Here is an 18768-nt window from a genome sequence, read left to right as displayed (position 1 = left end):
TTCATTCCTTAGCTGCTCTGTCAAACATTTGGTCCTGATGCCAAGCAAAACTAACTACCCTGTCTTGTGGGGCCAGCCTAGGCAGGCATCCTAGGCTTCCTCACTCTGAGCCCCTAGAGTCTCTGCCAGCAGAAGTTGGGGAGGGATGCTGGCTCAAGCTAAGCTGGTGCTTAGCTAATGTTTGTATCCAGCCCAGGGCCACCTCTTCATGGAATGGCACCATCCAGTCAGCTGGGCCCTCCCATATCAATGAACAATCAAGTTAATCCCTACACACACACACACACACACACACACACACACACACACACACACACACACACACATGCACACACAGATGAGCACACAGGCTGGTATGGCTTGGGAAATCCCTCAACTGAGACTCCTTTCTCAGATGACTCTGAGCTGTGTCAAGTTGACAGGTAAAGCTAACCAGGGCATCTTCTCTCAGTCTAACTGTGTACCATCTATCTATACCCCAGGACTGCATGGCAGAATGGCTAAGGGTAACACTGGTGTATCTGTGTTTAAGGATTCCTAGATGGTTCTCTGACAGCCAAGTGGAAGAATGGCTGCATCGATCTCTTGAGACTTTACAGAATGCCTATAAGCAACGCAGGCACTGCTGTTCTTTGAGGTTAGAAACATTCTGCTCGCTGTGACTTTCAGAAGCTACAATCTGTCAATGTACCTTTTACACAGTTCTGGGACAACCAGATACATTTTGCTGCCTGTTTCTGTTATCAATGTGTGGGTTATGCCAACTTGGTGGGGGGCTGTTGACGTGTTCTAAGACAAGATCTTACCATATAGCCTTTAACTGGCCTGCCTGGTACCTTTTGCTTATCATGACTTAGTTGGTTGCTACACTGCGGCACCAGGCCAAGTAGTGAAATGAAGAACGGGGCTACTAATTGAGAGGACCCATTTGTGCTTTTGAGAGACAAGGTTCTGAATCAATGCTTCCAAACTAAGAGAAGAAAGCACACACAATACTCAGTAGTAGGGGCTTGATGAGTGGTAATCTGCAAATGGAATCTTCCTTGACAACTGTTGGCAGGCAGCACTGGGTAAGCACAGCTGATAGATTTCAAGTGTACGTTCAAGTTTTTAGGCTAACAAGAATTAACTTCTCAACAGTTTACTGAGGAAAAAAAGACACTCCCGTGTTATGAAGATGCGATTTCACTGTAGTTTAAACTCGATGTCTCAATGTGTCAATTATATAAACGTGGAACCCTGACTTGACAGTGGGGCTGGAAAGAATGGTCTAAAAGGAAGAAATCGTGTGACATTCGTGAGCCAGGCTAGGAGTGGGGCTCAAAAACAGACACTAGAGTGCATTCTGCAGGTCTTACGTAAATCTAGGGCCACTCGAGAGTGACCCAGCGTTAACATGGCCCTGGATTTGCTGCAAAGCTGGCTGGCTAGGTGATTGCCTTAAGGGCCAAAGAACAGGTTTCATGGGCTGGGTTGTGCCAGGCTGACAGGACACAGGGCCCACGGCCAGACCAGGGAACTCTGACTCTTCGATGCAGCTACATTTCCACAGATTCCTAGAAGGGACCCTTAGTCTGTTTGCCTAAAATAACCATGCGAGGGAGATTACTTTTAGAAACCTGTTTCTGGGGCTGAAGAGATGGCAGAGTGGTTAAGAGCACCTGCTGCTCTTGCAGAGGACATGAGTTCGGGTCCCAGCACCCATGGCAGGCAGTTCACAACTCCCTGTAATTCCATGTACAGAGGATCCAGCCCTCGCTGCTGCAGCCTGAGAGCTCCTGCACGTGTGTACATAGCTCTCCACTCCCATACCTACATATACATATAATTAAAAAAAAAGATCCTTAATGGCCATTTCCCAAGATTTAGATACATTCAACCTTAACACTACACAAGGGGGTATCCATTCTAGAACACTGAATGGTTGACAATCGGTGCCTTAAGTCAGGCTTGGAATTGCACATGGTGCCACGAGCCTAGAACCCAACAGTGGGGTGGTGGCAGTAGTGGGATCAGGTGTTCAAGCCCAGCCTGGGATATCAAAAATGCAGTTTCAACTCCCCTCACAAATTGATAAAGAAAAAAAGTTTTTTTTTCACTAAATGGGCCATGTTGTCCTTCTCCCCTACGTCCACCACTGCTCTGAGGCAGTGTGATGGATACGGACTCCTACGGAAGAGGAGAACTAGATAACAACAACCGTGAGGATTCTGTACTGAGTGTACACCAGACACCAGGCAGTACAGTGTAAGAAGAGCCTGCTGTCTAATCCTCTCAACAACCCCAGAGTGCTTCCACCATCTCCTCTCATTTTCATCCATGACCGAGGATCGCAAAGACAGAGTAATTTGCCAAGGTCTTCACAGGTAACAGAACAAAGACACAGGATGAAGTCAGAGATGAATTCACTGATGCTTCTGGTGTAACAATTCTAGGGCTTGGTGTAACAATAACAACCAAAAGTCAATACAGAAAACAGGAACATCCCAAAGTATTGCATGTGATGACTGGGTGTCCTGTTGATGCTCTAAGACAGTGGTACTCAACCTGTAGGCCATGACCCCTTTGTGGGGGAGGGTCACACATCAGATAGTATGCATACCAGACATTTACATTATGATTCACAATAGTAGTGATATTACAGTAGCAAGGAAATAATGTTATGGTTGGTGTCCCCACAACAAGAGGACCTGTATTAAAGGGTCTGACCATTAGGAAGATAGAGACCCATTGATCTAAGAAATGATTTGTTGCTACAGAAATAGAGCTAAGGGGTTGGGGATTTAGCTCGGTGGTAGAACACTTGCCTAGCAAGTGCAAGGCCCTGGGTTTGGTCCTCAGCTCTGGAAAGAAAGAAAGAAAGAAAGAAAGAAAGAAAGAAAGAAAGAAAGAAAGAAAGAAAGAAAGAAAGAAAGAAAGAAAGAAAGGAAGAAAGAAAGGAAGAAAGAAAGGAAGAAAGAAAGAAGGGAAGGAGGGAGGGAGGGAGGGAAGAAAGAAGGAAAGAAAGAAGGGAAGGAGGGAGGGAGGGAAGAAAGAAGGAAGGAAAGAAGGAAAGAAGGAAAGAAGGAAAGAAATAGAGCTAAAGGGAAAGGAAGGAGGTTCTGTAGAAACACATAGTTATCCCCTGAGCAGGTAACGGGCAGGTATGAGGGGACAGTATGAGGTAATGGTTAGGGCCAGCATACAGATCCTGGGGATGTTTCTATGAGTGTGAGATAGAAAGACACGGGGTTGGGGGTAGATAATCAACAAAGACATTAGACCCCGTCTCTGAGAACGGAGCAGGCAACATCAGCAAGTACAGGACTGTGCCTCGGTCAGCAGGATGCCCCTGAGCAGGTCAGGGTCAGAGCTGAGTTCGCAGTGAACGTAATGGCTCTGCTTCGGAGGTGAACATAGCAAAGTGACCCTTTGGGTCTTCGTCTGTCTACTGATAAGCATCATTTTGAAGACACAGAAGGAACTGAGGGGAAATGAATGCTGACATTTGGAGTAAATGTATACAGACAATGGTAAATGAGAGCAAATGGCCCCCATTTCTGCTTAAGGGGACTCCATGGAGAAGCACCTCCTAGATGTTTGGAAGAAAATGGTCTGGGTACCTTAATTGAGGGGCCGAGCCTCTTCTCTGATGGGTCTGTTTAACCTCCTTTATATGTAACTCAGCAAAACAAATCTCCTCTTGGTGATAGAAAATTGGCTTCACAAAAGCATCGACTCTGACCCTGAGGTGACCTTAATAATCATCCCAGTAGACAAGGGCTGTCATCCATCCAATTAATGGGACAACCTCTTTCGGGGGGTGGAGGGGATGTGTGCTACACAGTGCCTTTCCCAAAGAAGTCAGATCTCCCTTATTTTCCAAATACTTGAGTTTGTTGGGTTCAGTAGCAATTTAGGGTTAAGGTCTAGCACAGCCCACCAGCTATTGGCTGGCATGACCTTAGAGAGGATTCTTAATCTCTTGACCTGTAAAATGTATTATTTGTTGAACTGGAGACAGATGGGAGACACTGTAGTTCTTTTCGCTCTTTTCGCCCTGCCTTATGACCCCTTAGCTATATAAGACTAAGAGTTGATAAACAGCGGTCATCACCAATATCCTTAAATGCCTTCAAGATCCCGCTACAGCTTCAGGATCTTCCTTACTTAATGATATTCAGGATGCTACATGGACTGTTTCCCATAAGGAGATATTTCCCAGAAAACACGGTACAGCACAACGTTCTACCCGAATCCCTCCTTCTCCCACATAATAAGCATCCAAAGGCAGCTTTTATAGAATGATGAAACTGACCATGAACAGATTAGCTCTATGTATCTATCTGTCATAACCAGTCTCGTGATCCTTTTCCTAATGGGGGAAAAGACTTGTAATAGAGCTGAAATTTAAATCTAAATTCAGCTGACATCCCAAAACCTGTTATTTCTACTAAAGGAGGGGTTGTAGGCAATTGTCCTATGGTTAAGATAGTGTGCCTGCAGAGAAGTCTAACTATGGAGTATTTGTCAATAAAGTTTTATTAACACACACTGCCCGTGGTTATTCTGTCAATAAAGTTTTATTGATACACACTGCCCACAGTTCTTTAACACTAAAGTTTTATTGGAACACACTATCCATGGCTGTTTCCGTGCCACAAAGGCAAAACTGAGTTCTTGCAAAGAGAGTTTCTCATCTTAAAACATAAAATATTTACTTTCTGGCCCTTAACAGGCAAATGTGCTGAGCCCTGCTTTATGTTGCACTCCTTGACAGAGGCATTTGTTTGCTTGTTTAACACAGGATCACTGTATGATATTCTTTTGAAAAAAATTTTTTTAAGGTCGTGTAAAAAGATTTGCACCTGAAGAGCTAAGTAGGAAAAAAAAAAGTAAAGAGTTTATAAGAGCAGAGCTGTTCCCTCCCTCCCTGGTGTATCTAGATATATTAAATGGCCTGTACTGTGGTTCTTCAGTGACTTAGACTGGAAAATATATAGGGAAGAAGAACAAGAACTTCCATGGAGCCTCACAACAGAGACCAGAGTGGAGAGCATCCGCTCCGGTGCAAACCAGCCTCCCTGCGGTCTCTCCTGGAGTTTTCCTACTGTGAGGAAAAGCAAAGCAGCAGGATGCCGCGGTGCATGAACCAGGGTGCATTTCTCATGTTGAGCAGAGATGAACGCAGAGACATTGGCTAAAACATTGCTCACGAAGCTGAGCTAGGGAGAAAAGGAAAGATTAATCTGTAATTTACATGCTAGTCTTCTGGGTAATCCATCCCTTGAATTTTGGGCTTTGTTTAAAAATTTATAGCCCACCCACTTCTATAGATGGAAGAGAGACAGAACTGTAGAATATGAATCCAAGAATATGATATCCCGGGTTAGTGGCTCCAGTTCTGAAAGTCATCTAGTGGAAAGTGAAAATAAACAACTTTGCTAAAGACTTTTCCTCCTCAAATGTTTAATAAGGATAGAAAATCTTTATTTTAACCTTTAAATAAAACACATCTTAGTATGATTTTCTCGGTGAAATGAAGCCAACTTTATTTAAATTATCCCAGAGACAGAAAGCTGAGACAAGAAAGAGAAACCCGTGATGAAAAATGGCGCACGAGGAACTTTCGCAATTGCACAACTTGGTTCATATGAACCCTCTATCAAATGCAGTTCCCTTCCAGGACGAATGAAGCCTTTGGCTAATGAGAGTTGGCTGGCAAGAGAATCCTAGGAGCCCACGTCCTTTATGGAGTGCCATTCTCAACTTTTAACAGTGAACTTGGAACATAGCCTTCCATTTTATTGGGGACGACAGAACTCCAGTGGGAAAGAACATGCTTCTGGAACATCCTGTCCTTGGATCGCCAAGCTGTTTTAGGCCCCAAGATGTCGGCTTTCTATTTTGGTAAATGAAGAAGTTATAGTGAGATTGAAAGTGGATAAGAAGCCATCACCGAGAAGCTGAGGCTTTGGAGTCTGTCGCAGGGCATCCCAAAGACCAGCCTGACTGATTATCAGAGAGAGATTTGCCCCAGCTGCTCCCCACTGACAGATACCCTTGCCTACTAGCGCTGTGGAGCCTGGCTCCCTTCCCAAATCCTAATTTAAACAAAAATATCTTTATAAAAAGAATACAGCTCGGTGGGAAACTGCCACAGTCTTTGGTTGGGAATTTTCCAGTAATGCCCAGAATAATTTAGCCTGAGAGACATTGGCTGACCACCACTACCACTAACTCTGGGGGGAAACATCTAGAAGCAGATCCAGGTTCCCGGGCTGACCACCCAGATGAACAAGCAACAGGCAAACAGCTTGGGGGGTGGGCAGACTGGGTAGGCAGTCTGCGCAGACCGCAGCAGAGCAGTCGTAGCAAACTGTCATGTGTCTTCTCTGTGTCTGGATACAGACAATCTTAGATTAGAATTCTCTACCTAACACATGATTCAAAGGGAAAGTGACCCAGACCCTCTGTGTGCTTGGACCTTCTGATTTGGTGAACTGAGTGATGATGGTGAGACTCTAGAGTTATTGTGAGAGGCCAACAGACAGTGTATGTCTGTGTAAGAGCTCTGCCTGCGAACTGGGGACCTGGCTGCCAGTAAGATGCAGGCTACACATGCATAAGAACCTGAGTTTTAGACCCCAGGACCCACAGTACCTAAGTTACTTTTCTACTACTGTGCTAAGACACCACGACCAAGGCAACTTACAGAAGGAGTTTATTTGGGGCTCACACTTCCTGATGATTAGAGCCCATGACCATCAGGATCGGAGCATGGCAGCAGCCAGGCAGGCAGGCATGGAGCAAAAGCTGAGAGGTTCTGTCTCGAGCCACAAGCACAAGGCAGAGAAAGCACACTGGCACTCTTGAGAGTCTTCTGAAACCTCAAAGCCTTTCCCCAGTAACACACTTCCAATGCCACACCTCCTAATCTTTCCTAAACAGTTCTACCAACAGAGGACCAAGCATTCAAACATAAGAGAGCATTCTCATTCAAACTCTCACACATGTGGCAACGGAACAAAGGGAGACACAGTGATGATCTCAGAAGGCAGGGATAGGAGGAATCCTGAGAGACCAGTCTAGCCAAGGAGTCAACTCCATTACAGCAAAGAGACCCTCCCTCAAAAAAAAAAAAAAAAAAAAAAAAAAAAAAAACAAGAACAAAAACCCAAAATGGAGAGTGACTGCAGGGCACATGTGTGTCAACCTCTGTCCTCCACATGAATGCATGTGCATGTACACCCACACCCACACAGGCACACACAGAGCAGGAAGAGATTTCTGTATGCTGCTGTGCATGGACTGAACAAAACCTTCTGTTAGCCCCTACTGCTTCCATAGCTGGCATCAGTCCTGTTCACTCAGTAACAGTCTTCAACTCCCAACCCTGTCCTCCAAAGAGAAGACATCTTATGGTGGCTGATTCCGAGTGTCCCCAAGGCAGGGAGAGGCCAGTTCTGCGGCCTATGTGGCTGGCTGCATTTTCTACCAGTCTTTTACCTTCACTAACTCTCTTTCTCTCTCTCTCTCTCTCTCTCTCTCTCTCTCTCTCTCTCTCTCTCTCTCTCTCTCCTTCCTCTGCTCTCCCTCCCTCCCTCCGTCCCTCTCTCTCCCCTCTTCTGTTTACTTCACCTCCAAGGTACAAACTAAATTCACTTGCCCATCCCAGGGTGAGAGGTGACACTTGCAACAAAGATTGGGGGGGGGGGAGTCTTGGGCTCTGAAAAGATCTATTAAATGGAGCATAACAGGGTGTCCACGTGGAATTTACACTGAAAGGCTCTTTGGTCCAACATGTACAAGAAAAAACAGAAGAAGAGCCGGTTCTGAGCTGGAGGCTTGCCTTCATTTGTCATTATGTTTTACACACGGGGAAATTTTAATGTCTGAAGATGGGTGGCGGCGATAAGAATAGAGTTACACATGTTTTTCTGGCAGCCCGGTCACCAGCACTTAAATTCACTTCTGACAGCTCCCCGGATCCAGAGAGCGTTAGCACTGGGCTGTCATTTGCCCTTCCAGGGGAGGCTTTGGTACTGGCGGTCTGTCAAGGGAGAAAACTCACTCACTTCTTTACAGACATATTTTCAGTAGGGCAGTATTTCTCTGTGCTGTGCGACCCTTGTGCACGAGAACGGGGTAGGGAGATGCTTGGAGGGGACGCCCCGTGGGCCTGAACGATCGAGTACTGGAAAATCAGAGACTTGTGCAAAACGGGTGGGCTTGCCCTCTGAGAGTCTGGGTCAGGGATTTTAAGGGCCCTTCAGAATGATGGTTTCTGAACGCCTTACTGGATACAAATCTAATGACTGCTTTGAGCGATGGAGGATGGGGCTGTGATCAAGCTGTCAGCTCTCTTTAGCCAAGACATTCACTCCAGTACCCAATCAGAACAGAGCAAACAGGAGGAAGGAAGTGTAAGGATGGGCAGAATGCTCCTTTGGTCATCGACTCCTGGGTGACCCTAATAAACTCACTGGTTCTCTGAGTATGAGTCCCTATTAACTCTGTAACACAAGACAGCAAAACAGCGTAGTTAGAAGGAATTATGCTGTGATGGGCACAGTGGCTTGGCCTCACTACTTACCAAATGCTGTCTATACGTTTCTTCCACTACCTTTCTAATCTCACTTTTCTCATCTGTGTAATGGACATAGTCACTCCCACCATGAAAGAATGCTTTCAGATCTGAATCAGAAGGTACAAGCAAGGCGTTCTAAATGTGTGTGCCTGGCTGGACTCCTACAAAACGAGCTGTTACTTCTGCTGCTGGGATTGCTCGTAATTTTGTCCCTCAACAACCACAGGCACATTGGGATGAGGATTTGGCGGCAGCAATAAAACACAGCTTGCCTAGAACTGAGGCTGTGGCTTGTCTGAGGTTTCTTGGCTCCCAATGGTCAGCACTGTCCTCCCAGAAGAATGGCTGGGAGTTTGGAAGTGCTCAGCAAACGCCTGGCAAGAAAATAGGCAAACAAATGCCAAAGGACAAGATGAATTCAAAATGTGCAAGCCGGCGCTGTTCCTGACCTCCAGCCCCTGGGATAGCGCTTGCAATGGAGGGCAGCTACTGAGGGCACAGCACTGGAAAGAACACGCAGTGGGACTCACATTTCTGATTGGCAAGTTGGGAGTGGGTGGAGGATCTAGCTGTTTCTGTGAGCCACTGAAAGGTCTTCATGTGGCAATGATAAAAGTACTTGGAACAGGACGCTCTGACCAGGGAGACAGCCTACTCACTTGTTAAGCCAAGATCAAATACTGTGATGGTCTGAAGACCAGAGTGGACCCAGCACTAGAAACCTGATAACACAGGAGCATTAGGATACCTGGTCAAAGACCCCTCCCCCACACCTCTCGTCTGCTCAGGGAACTTCAGCCCGGCCTAGTCTGAACCCTCGCAGCCTAGGCATACTGGACTCCCTTATACCACTCTTTCCCGTTGGCACCACCTGGGCTATGATTAACTTAATCCTCGTGCTCCCATCACCTCATTGGAAAATAAAACTAAGCTTAGTTATTTATTAATGAAACCGAAGCCACTGCGGTAAAGGAGAAGCCAGTACTGCTCGCCCTATAGAAGCAACCATAAAAATAAACCCTGGAAACAAAATACTATAATTACAGCATAGCTAGCCGCCATTGCTTTCATTAGCGTGGAGCCTGTGCCTCTGCTTCATGCTCTCCCTCGCCCCCTTCCTTTCTCTTCTTCGTTTCCCTTCTCTTCCTCCTTTCTCAGTAGGGAAGGGAGTCTGCGAGAGCGTAATAGTGTGCAGAGCCCACCCCACCCCCCATGCCTCAACTAAGGGGTCCTCAAAAGTTGATAACGAACGTTCCCTCGTTCCAACGTCAGCAGATGGCAGTGGGTATAAGGTCCAACCAGGACTCTGGGTACCGGGAGGCACAAGGAGTTGGAAAAGCCCCAGAAGATTTACAACCCGCATCTCTGTCCAGAGCTATATCCACGTCCCATGTCCAAGCATCAAAGGCTCGCAAAGCACTGGAAGACGGGGTGCTCAGGGTGGGTTCCAGCCCCATTAGTACAGAATAAGTGAGGTTGTCTGATGCCCCTGAGGTACGCTTTTCCTCGGTGCTGAAAGATACACAATAATGTGTTTCTAACAAGGCGCATCTTAAAACTGCCCTGGTGTGTGTCAGCCCTACAAGGTTTAATAATGTCTTTGCTTCTTCCTTTTTGGTCCGGGAAGCTGTTATTAGATTGATGACACATCTCATAAGGAGGATTGACTCGGAATCAAGAAAGTACGGTCCACCTTAACAGTACCAATATAAATGAGCCTCCGGTGCCAAGACAGCCCTGCAGCCCAGTGTTCTCCCGACTGTGTGCATCTGATAAAGACATTACAATAGGAAGGCATTGTGATGTATGACCCCCGGACTGAAACACTCACACATTCTTGGCCTTGAATGCTTCAGCGAAATGCTGCACACTACGGAGCACGGCCAGGTCCAGGGTCATTGCTTCTACCTTGGCTTTGTGCTGGAATGAGAGAAAATAAAAGCAAGAAATGATAAATAACACAAGAATCGTTCGTGGTATCGGGTTACGGTAAATGCGTTATGGAACATGTCGGAATTCCCCTGTTTAATATTAGATGCCCAGAGAGACTATACATCATCGGAGTGAATGGAAGAACACAGCTTTTGCTGCCAAGTCCAGGGAGCATGGGAGGGACTCGGCTAGATCTCCAGGCTGGGGTTATGCATGGCTTCACTCAGCACACGGAAGAGGCTCCGGGGTGTCTTCTAGCTCATAAATATGTGCTCCAAGGAGCAGCATCTACTAGGGGTCTGGGAGGCAACGAGAGCAAGTCTGGCCTCATGGATCGGACAGTTCTAATCTCAAAAGACTCAACCCAGGTTCTGAAATGTGTCCCCTGAGCCTGCATCACCCTGAAAGACAATCCAGCTAGGAGTGGTGGCATACACTTAGAATCCTGGGTGAGTTGAAGGCCAATTGAGGCAACATGGTGAGAAGTTTCTGTAACTCTAAATAAACAAAGTGCAGGGTTGGGGAGATGTTCATTAAGGAAACTTCTTGCCACACAAGCAAGAAGATATGAGTTTAATTTCTAGAACCTATGTATGATTACAAACCAGATGTGAGAGCACAGGCTCGTAATCCAAGAACTAAGAAGGTGGAGACAGGAGGATCCTTGAGGCAGCTAGTGTAGTCTACTTAGAAACTCCAAGTCAGTGAGAGACTCTCCATTAACAATAATGACAGCAGGGGGCTGGAGAGATGGCTCAGCAGTTAAGAGAGCTTGCTGCTCTTCCAAAGGACCAGAGTTAGATTCTTAGCATTCATCTTGGGCAGCTCATAACCACATGTAACTCCTGCTTCAGGGGACCTGATACTCTTTTCTGGTTCCAAAGATACACACATGCACTTTAAGTACATGTGCACAAACTCACATGCATGCACAGACACAGACACAGGCACACAGACACACACACAATTAAAATAAATCTTTAAAAAATTACTGAACAGTGGGGAATATTTCTATCTACTTTGCAGAAATGATAGCAGAAATGATCATTAAAGCCCACACTTTTCTATGTACTTGTATTTATCCAATAGGTAAGAATTCTGCTAGGCGTATAGAATCTGTGGACAGTTGACTTGAACACCCCACGCTCTTGTACATGATAAACTCTTAAGTCCTTTTAGAACAAGCAAATAAACAGCCAGGCCTCTCACCCCCACCCATAACTCCTCTGCTTCCCATTTCCCTTCACTCAGGGCAAGGCAATCATTGGGATACACAGAGTCCTGCAGAAATGCAACTAACTATACACAAAGGAAAGTCAGGCATTCGCTAAAGTCGTCATTCCTTGCTGGAAACCCCAAAGGATATGCATGCTACACATTATGAAAATGCATGTACATATTTCCCCCATAAAACAGGGAGAAACATTCCCAGATGGTGACCCCAAAGCAATCCGATGAAACCAATGGCAGAGCCAAGTGACCCACACATTACTCTCCATGTGTAACTTAAATTTGTTAGGTCATCTTTTGGTCCCCGCCCCAACACACACACTTTTATTCTTCAGAAATATAGTGCTGAGCTGACATTGCTAATAAGAACGAAACCAGGACATATATATCCAGGGGGAGTGAGAGGTCACCCCACTAATCCACGAGCTGCGGGTTACTAGGCTCCTGGGGATAGACTCCAGTCCACACAGTAAGATTTGGAGCTCTCTGCCAGCGGTATCAGGTTTCTTGCTTCTGAAGAACTATGTGCAACTCAGTGAAGCCTTGGGGGTTGGGGGAGAACATTGTTCTGAGAATTAGAGTAGGGGCGTGTGTCCACTCCTCCACTGGAGAGGAGGTTTGCCCTCTTGGTCGCCTAGCAAACTTAGCAGCTTCATCGAAATGTTGACGGTGGCTTGTGTCCTAACTGGGAATGAGATAGCCTGGTGGAGAGACAGCAGACAGAACTCATTTCTGAACGGTGGAGCTGTGAGTTATCAGGGGAGGGGAGGCAGGAGGCTCAACCTGCCAGTGGGTGTGAGATTTCCTGCCCAGATTGGTGGTGCCTGTCAGTGATTGATCTAGGGTGAGCCACAAATCACGGTGCTGGTGTAATACATGTGCTTTTATTTGGGACTAGTGACAGAGTCACCGAAGAGATCAAAACTAGCATACAAGATCTCATACCCAGCGTCAACCAGCTCTGCTCAGTGGTGACATCACACCAGAGTATAGTATGATCAAAATCTGAAAATCTCAGCACTCACAATACTAAAATTTACTATTATTCTACAGTCATTACAGTTTTGTGTTCTCATGTCTTTTGTTTGTTTTTGTTTTTGTTTTTGTTTTTGTCTTTGTCTTTACCGGTTTGGAGATATATTTATTTTCTTTCCTCTGCTTGGCTTATCTTTGTGTCAAATTATGTGACAGTTCCTTCTGTGTGCGATGCTTAGTTTTTTGTTTGGTCTTGTTTGTTTGTGTGTGATGTTTAGTTTTTTGTGAAACTGACATAAGTTAAGGTCATCTAGGAAGAGGAAACAATTACTGAGAAAATATCTCCCTTGGACTGGCCTATGGGCATCTTCTTGATTGCTGATTGATGTGGAAAGGTCCAGCCTACTGTGGGCAGCGCCATCCCCTTGGCAGGTGATCCTGGGTGCATAAGAAAGCAAGCTGAGCAAGACAGTAAGCAGCACTCCTCCATAGTTAATGCCTCTGTTCCTGCCTCCCAGATTACTTCCTGCGTGAGTTCCTGCCTTAGCTACCATAGCAATGGACTGTGACCAGGACACGTAATTCGGAATACGTCCTTTCCTTCCAAAGTTGCTTTTGGTCAGCATGTCATTATTACAGCAGTAGAAACAGAAGAGAAGAATGTAACTGTTCATACAATCATCCCCACAATCAAGATTGAGAAATGACCCATCACCATGTAAACAAAGCCAAAAACATTTCCTTTGTTAACAAGGGACTGAGTTAGCCTGTGCCACCTAGAACATGAAGAGTCTTGTTTGGCCAAAGCCTGGTCTCTACTTTGGCAAAATATCCTTGCAGAAATGCCCTTTTGCGATTCAGATGGACCAGCCAAAGCTCCAGACTCCTTAGATATCCAGCAAGGTCTTCCATATCAGCCATCAGTGTTGTTCCCTACAGCACTAAAGGGAACAGGACCTGAGGCAAGACATCATAACACAGCAAAGAACTTCCACTGCTCACATTTAGCAAACACACGTTCATCTTGGTCATGGAGCCTCCACTTTCTTCTGTGATGTGGCCCCTCCACAGCAGGCAGTGCAAAGGGCTGTGCAACTGGACGGTGGAGGCTACTGCTTACAGTCACGCTTCCTTGACAGAGAAGTTGTTATGAGATGCGCTACAGTGAAAACCTCAGGTGCCGGGGAGAAGAATGGAGATCCAGGATGAGGACAGTGATGACGGACATGAGCCCCATGTCTAACTCCCTAGCCTTACTTCAGGTAACATCTTGCTTCAAACTCTCAGCGATTTTAGAAAAATTTTAGCATGTGTGATGAACATAACTGTGCAGGACCAGCATCTACAGCCAAATGTGTCAAACACTGTAACCCGAGCACTTGGAGGAGGCTGAGGCGGAGGACTGAGCAAAAGGTCAGACCTGACTACGGAGCAGTGGCACAGAAGCTGGAGGAGAGGGGGAGATGGACGGAGGAAGAGAGGGAGAGGGAGGGAGGGAAGGAAGGAAGAAGGGAGGAGGAGTGGGGGGGAAAGGAATAGAAGAGAAGAAGAGAGAGGAGGGGTGAGGTCAGGAGAGGGGAGGGAAAAGAAAGGGAGAAGGGGAGGGAAAGGGGAAAGGAAGGGAGAAGGGGAGGGAGAAGAGGAGAGAAAAGGGGAGGGGAAGGGACAGGAGAGGGGAGAAGGGAAAAGCAGGGAAGGGCAGGGAAGGGCAGGGAAGGGCAGGGAAGGGCAGGGAAGGGCAGGGAAGGGCAGGGCAGGGCAGGGAAGGGCAGGGCAGGGCAGGGCAGCGAAGGGAAGGGAAGGGAAGGGAAGGGAAGGGAAGGGGAAGTCTTCCATAGGTTGCATATTTGTGTATATTCTGATCATTCTATCTACCTGTCTTTGGTCAAAAGAAAGAACACCATGCTAAGAATATTCGATGTTGAAGCAGCATAAAATGCCTCACGTCCCCAAATCTTCACGATTTCCTGTGGTCAGACCACTATGCAAGTTTGGCTTCTGAGGCAAAATCAAGATGTTAGTTTATTGCAGATTATGCATACAGCTTCTCCTGCCCTACATTGTAAAACTGATTCCTCCAGGGTCGCATACATGATGGAAACCTCTAGGGAGCTGAGAAGCCACCTGCCCCAGTACTTGGGGCTCAACCAGGGAGATTATTCAAGAGCCCATGTCCACCTCTTCTATTTCTCCAGGACTGAGGTGGTGTCAAAGGGGACAGACACACCTTCAGGATACATGCCTCCTTGCCTGCTCACTATGACATTCTAGAACCTGTGTCCGAGATTCATGAGGCCATCCATGTAGATGCAAATGGACTGCCGGTGGCTGTTACGCCACAGTGATCTCTGGTATTTCATGAGTATAAACCATCCAAGTGTGACTCACATGTGATATAGCCTAAAACCAGGGGGACCAGATGGGGACAGCATGAGGTATTTAGATAGCAAACTGGAGATATGATGTCACTTTCAACGGAGAAGCCAGAACCAGGCTGACCTGGATTCACAGCTCAGTGGGACCACAGCACTGACATGACTCAGGGGTGCACTGCGCCCCAGGCTGACTTTACTTGAGAATGAGCATAAATGGTACCTGCCTTTCACGATGGGAAACACATCTATTAGATAGATAGATAGATAGATAGATAGATAGATAGATGATCGATAGATAATAGATAGATAGATAGATAGATAGATAGATAGATAGATAATAGATAGATAGATGATAGATAGATAGATGATAGATAGATAGATAGATGATAGATAGATAGATGATAGATAGATGATCGATAGATAATAGATAGATAGATAGATAGATAGATAGATAGATAGATAGATAGATAGATAGATAGACTGCTTTTCAATAACAATTCGTAGCGTTATGATGGCCATAAACTCTTCTTACTAATCTTAGTCCTGATAACTATCACGGGGAAGGATGCAATAGCACTCCATGAAGGGTAGAAAATCATCTTGGGACTGTAGGGGAGGCCCATGAACCTCCCCTTAAGACGCAGATTCAGGCCTTTCCAAGCCCAGTCAGTATATGTTCTTAACAGTTAAGGTTTTGATTATACCATGGATCGAACCATGGGAGTGCTGGGAAAATTAATTCTCCCGAGGCACTCAGCTTTCTCCTCAGGAATATGGGAATAATAGTGTCTGTTTATTGGGGACGGAGGTTGTAAAGTAGAATGAAACCCAGAGGAACAGCCTATGAACACAGATCACCAGTGAGAAATGGCCCATGAATGTGGGTCACCATGATGGCTGTGTACTGCTCTCTTGTGTCCCTCAGGATGTGTGCTGAGTGGCTCACTGACAAAAATGGGTCCTCACTGGCCAACGACAGCAATCTCAGGAAGCTGCCCGTAAGCCCAGGCACTGGTATATCTGTCTCTCCCTACAACCACCTATCCACATCCATAGAGAAGAAAGAAGTCCATGACTTCACCCAGACAGTAACTGGAAGGGCCGCAGTCCATGCTACGTGGCAATTTTCCATTCTTTCACTTCTGTAGTCTACAATGTCCATGCAACCCACCTCTCTTCTCTGGTTCACTACCAGGTTTCTGACCTGGTTCCCAGCCCCTGCTAGCAACTGAGGCAAGTCCAGTATCAACAAAGTGACGGGACAGTGTATTGTCAGCTTGGACTGCCACTGAGGGAAACAAGGTTCATCCCTCTCTTCCGTCCATTCAGTCTTTAAGACCACCTCAAAAGGTGCTAAAGATTTCCCACAAAGGACGTCTCCACTGCCTCTCTCATCCGTGCAGCCCATCAGAGGAAACCCCACCTACTCATACTGCTTACCCAGAGGCAGACAAAAGACGTGCGTTCCCCATAAAATAGACTCTTAGGAAGTGAAGCAGAAGTGATTGCAGGAAGCTGAGCATGATGGCTCATCCAAGAATCCCAGCACTCAGGAGGCTGAGGCAGAAAGCTTCTCCTGAGCTAAGACCAGTCTGGACCACATAGTGAAACCCTGTCTCAAAAGAGTAAGAAAACATTTCACGGTCAAACCTACCTAAAAGGATATCGGTCAAAAACAACAACAACAATAAATAAATAATAACAAAATAGAACAAATAAACTAAACAAAAGGCCAACCCAAACCAATCAACCAAACAAGACAGTGGTCAAAAACGAAACAGAACAACAACGAAATAGCAGTTAAAAAAAATCAAAACCAACCAACCAACCAACCAAAGGACAGCCGTCATTTAGCACCTATGAGCGTCAACTGCCTGAAGGATATGGATGAGGGTTTTCTGGGTTTTTTTTTAGTTTGTTTACTTTTGGCCTTTGCTTGTCATCTTCCTCACTGTCTCATTTCTCTTTCAGCGAGAGCAGTATCTGGTGTGCTAGCCAAGCCTGGGGTAGGGGGTGTGCGTACCCCACCTTATCCCTGACTTTCAGAGGCTCTGCATTCCCCACTCAACTGGACCAAAGGAGTCCGACTCACACCCTGGCACCACATGATCAACCCAAGGAATGATGCAGGAGACAGCAGCTCTCCATCGCTGTGATTGGTTAAAACCGCCATCATGATAACTGTCAAAAAGAGGAGGGCAGCACGGGATGACGCCTGCTGTCAAGTTGGGGTCCATCCCCAGAACTCACGTTGAAGAAGAGGAGAACTGACTCCCCTCTGTCCTCTGATCTCCACACCTGTACTATGACAACCCTGAACAAACTCACAAACACACAAACACACAAACATGGGTTGTGAACAAAATAAAATAACAGGAGTACATCTGACCGTGGAAGCCAATGGATGGAGAAACACAGAGGCCTTCAGTGGCCTCATGGAGCTGGGCCTCTAACATGCCCTGAAAGTTCGGTCTATCATGGGCCACACTTGGTGTTTGGTAGAGTGATAGTTTGAATAAGAATGGCCCCTTTAGACTTATAGGGAGTCGCTATTTGAAAGGAGTAGGGAGTATGGCCTTATTGGAGTGAGCATGTCCTTGCTGGAGGAAGTGTGTCAATGGGGGTGTGCTTTGAGGTTTCAAAAGCCCAAGCCAGGCCTCGTGGCTTCCTCTCTTCCTGCTGCCTTCAGGTCTAGATGGAGAACTCTCAGCTCCTCCCCAGCACCATGTCTGTATGCACGTTGTCATGCCCTCCCCCCAGACAGTACTGGACTCACCCTCCGAACTGTAAGCCAACCCCAATTAAAGGCTTTCCTTTACAGGAGTTGCTGCGATCGCGGTGTCTCTTCGTGGCAACAGGACACTGACTAAGACAAGTAGAGAAGAGCAACTTTGTGGTCTTGCTTCACGGTGGCAGCAGAGTTGGAAATTCCACCCACCCCTCTCCTATGTGAACAAGAAGAGTTTGTTTCTGGATCCTTGTAAAAGAAACACGCATGGAAGGAAGCACTCGTGGAAAGAAGCAGTCGGATAAAGAAACACTCATGTAGAGAAACACTCGCGTAAAGATACCAACTTGACAAGAAGAGCAGCATGAGTAGCAAGCAGCCCTGGCCGAGTCCGTGCTGCTGTTCCATTTAACAGCGACGTGAAAATCCCTATGTAGAATGCATTATCAGTGAACCCATAATACAGATGACAAAATAAAGGCTGGTGAACTTCAAAGAGGCCCAGCAGGAAAGGGCAGGTGACAGCTAGGACAGGGGACACCGCACAGGGATCTGGCCCCGCTTCCTCTTCTCCAACGCAGCTCCAAGATGCTACCAAGAAATTAATGACACCCATACATTCTCATTGGAGTCTACTTTACATCGTGTTTATTTTACACACTCAGAATTTACAAGAGCAGAGTTATTGCTGGGAGGGAAAAAGATCCACTGTAAGCAAAGCTATAATCTACACTCAGAGCTTATTGCTAATGGCATCTTGCAAATTCTAATCCAATGGGTCTTAATTGCATTATGCTGATGGCCCTTGCCCTTCTTTACAGACTCTCAGTGCTGGCTTTATGTTCTGCAACCTTAAATAGGACTTGTCACATTTACAATGGCAAGGGACACTGGTGCCGGGCATATTATTGACATGACATTATTCACAGAACTACAATAAGCATCTAACCCAACCAGAT

The 18768-nt window shown here is 46.3% G+C and overlaps 1 protein-coding gene across 26 annotated transcripts in view; it reads right to left on the bottom strand.

Annotated features, from left to right (window-relative positions):
- Positions 1–18768, bottom strand: part of Wwox (WW domain-containing oxidoreductase) — a 927977-nt gene that overhangs the window by 660680 nt on the left and 248529 nt on the right. For all 26 annotated transcript variants that reach the window (XM_087594224.1, XM_087594226.1, XM_087594223.1 and 23 more), the window contains 1 exon segment: positions 10401–10489. In XM_087594224.1, coding sequence (XP_087450350.1) covers positions 10401–10489 — 89 coding nt within the window.

Source organism: Rattus norvegicus, chromosome 19 (genome assembly GCF_021556685.1).
Source record: "Rattus norvegicus strain SHRSP/BbbUtx chromosome 19, alternate assembly SHRSP_T2T, whole genome shotgun sequence".
In the NCBI taxonomy this organism is placed as follows: Eukaryota; Metazoa; Chordata; class Mammalia; order Rodentia; family Muridae; genus Rattus; species Rattus norvegicus.
The sequence above is the reverse complement of the archived record's forward strand: the minus strand, read 5'-3'. Positions and strand labels throughout refer to the sequence as shown.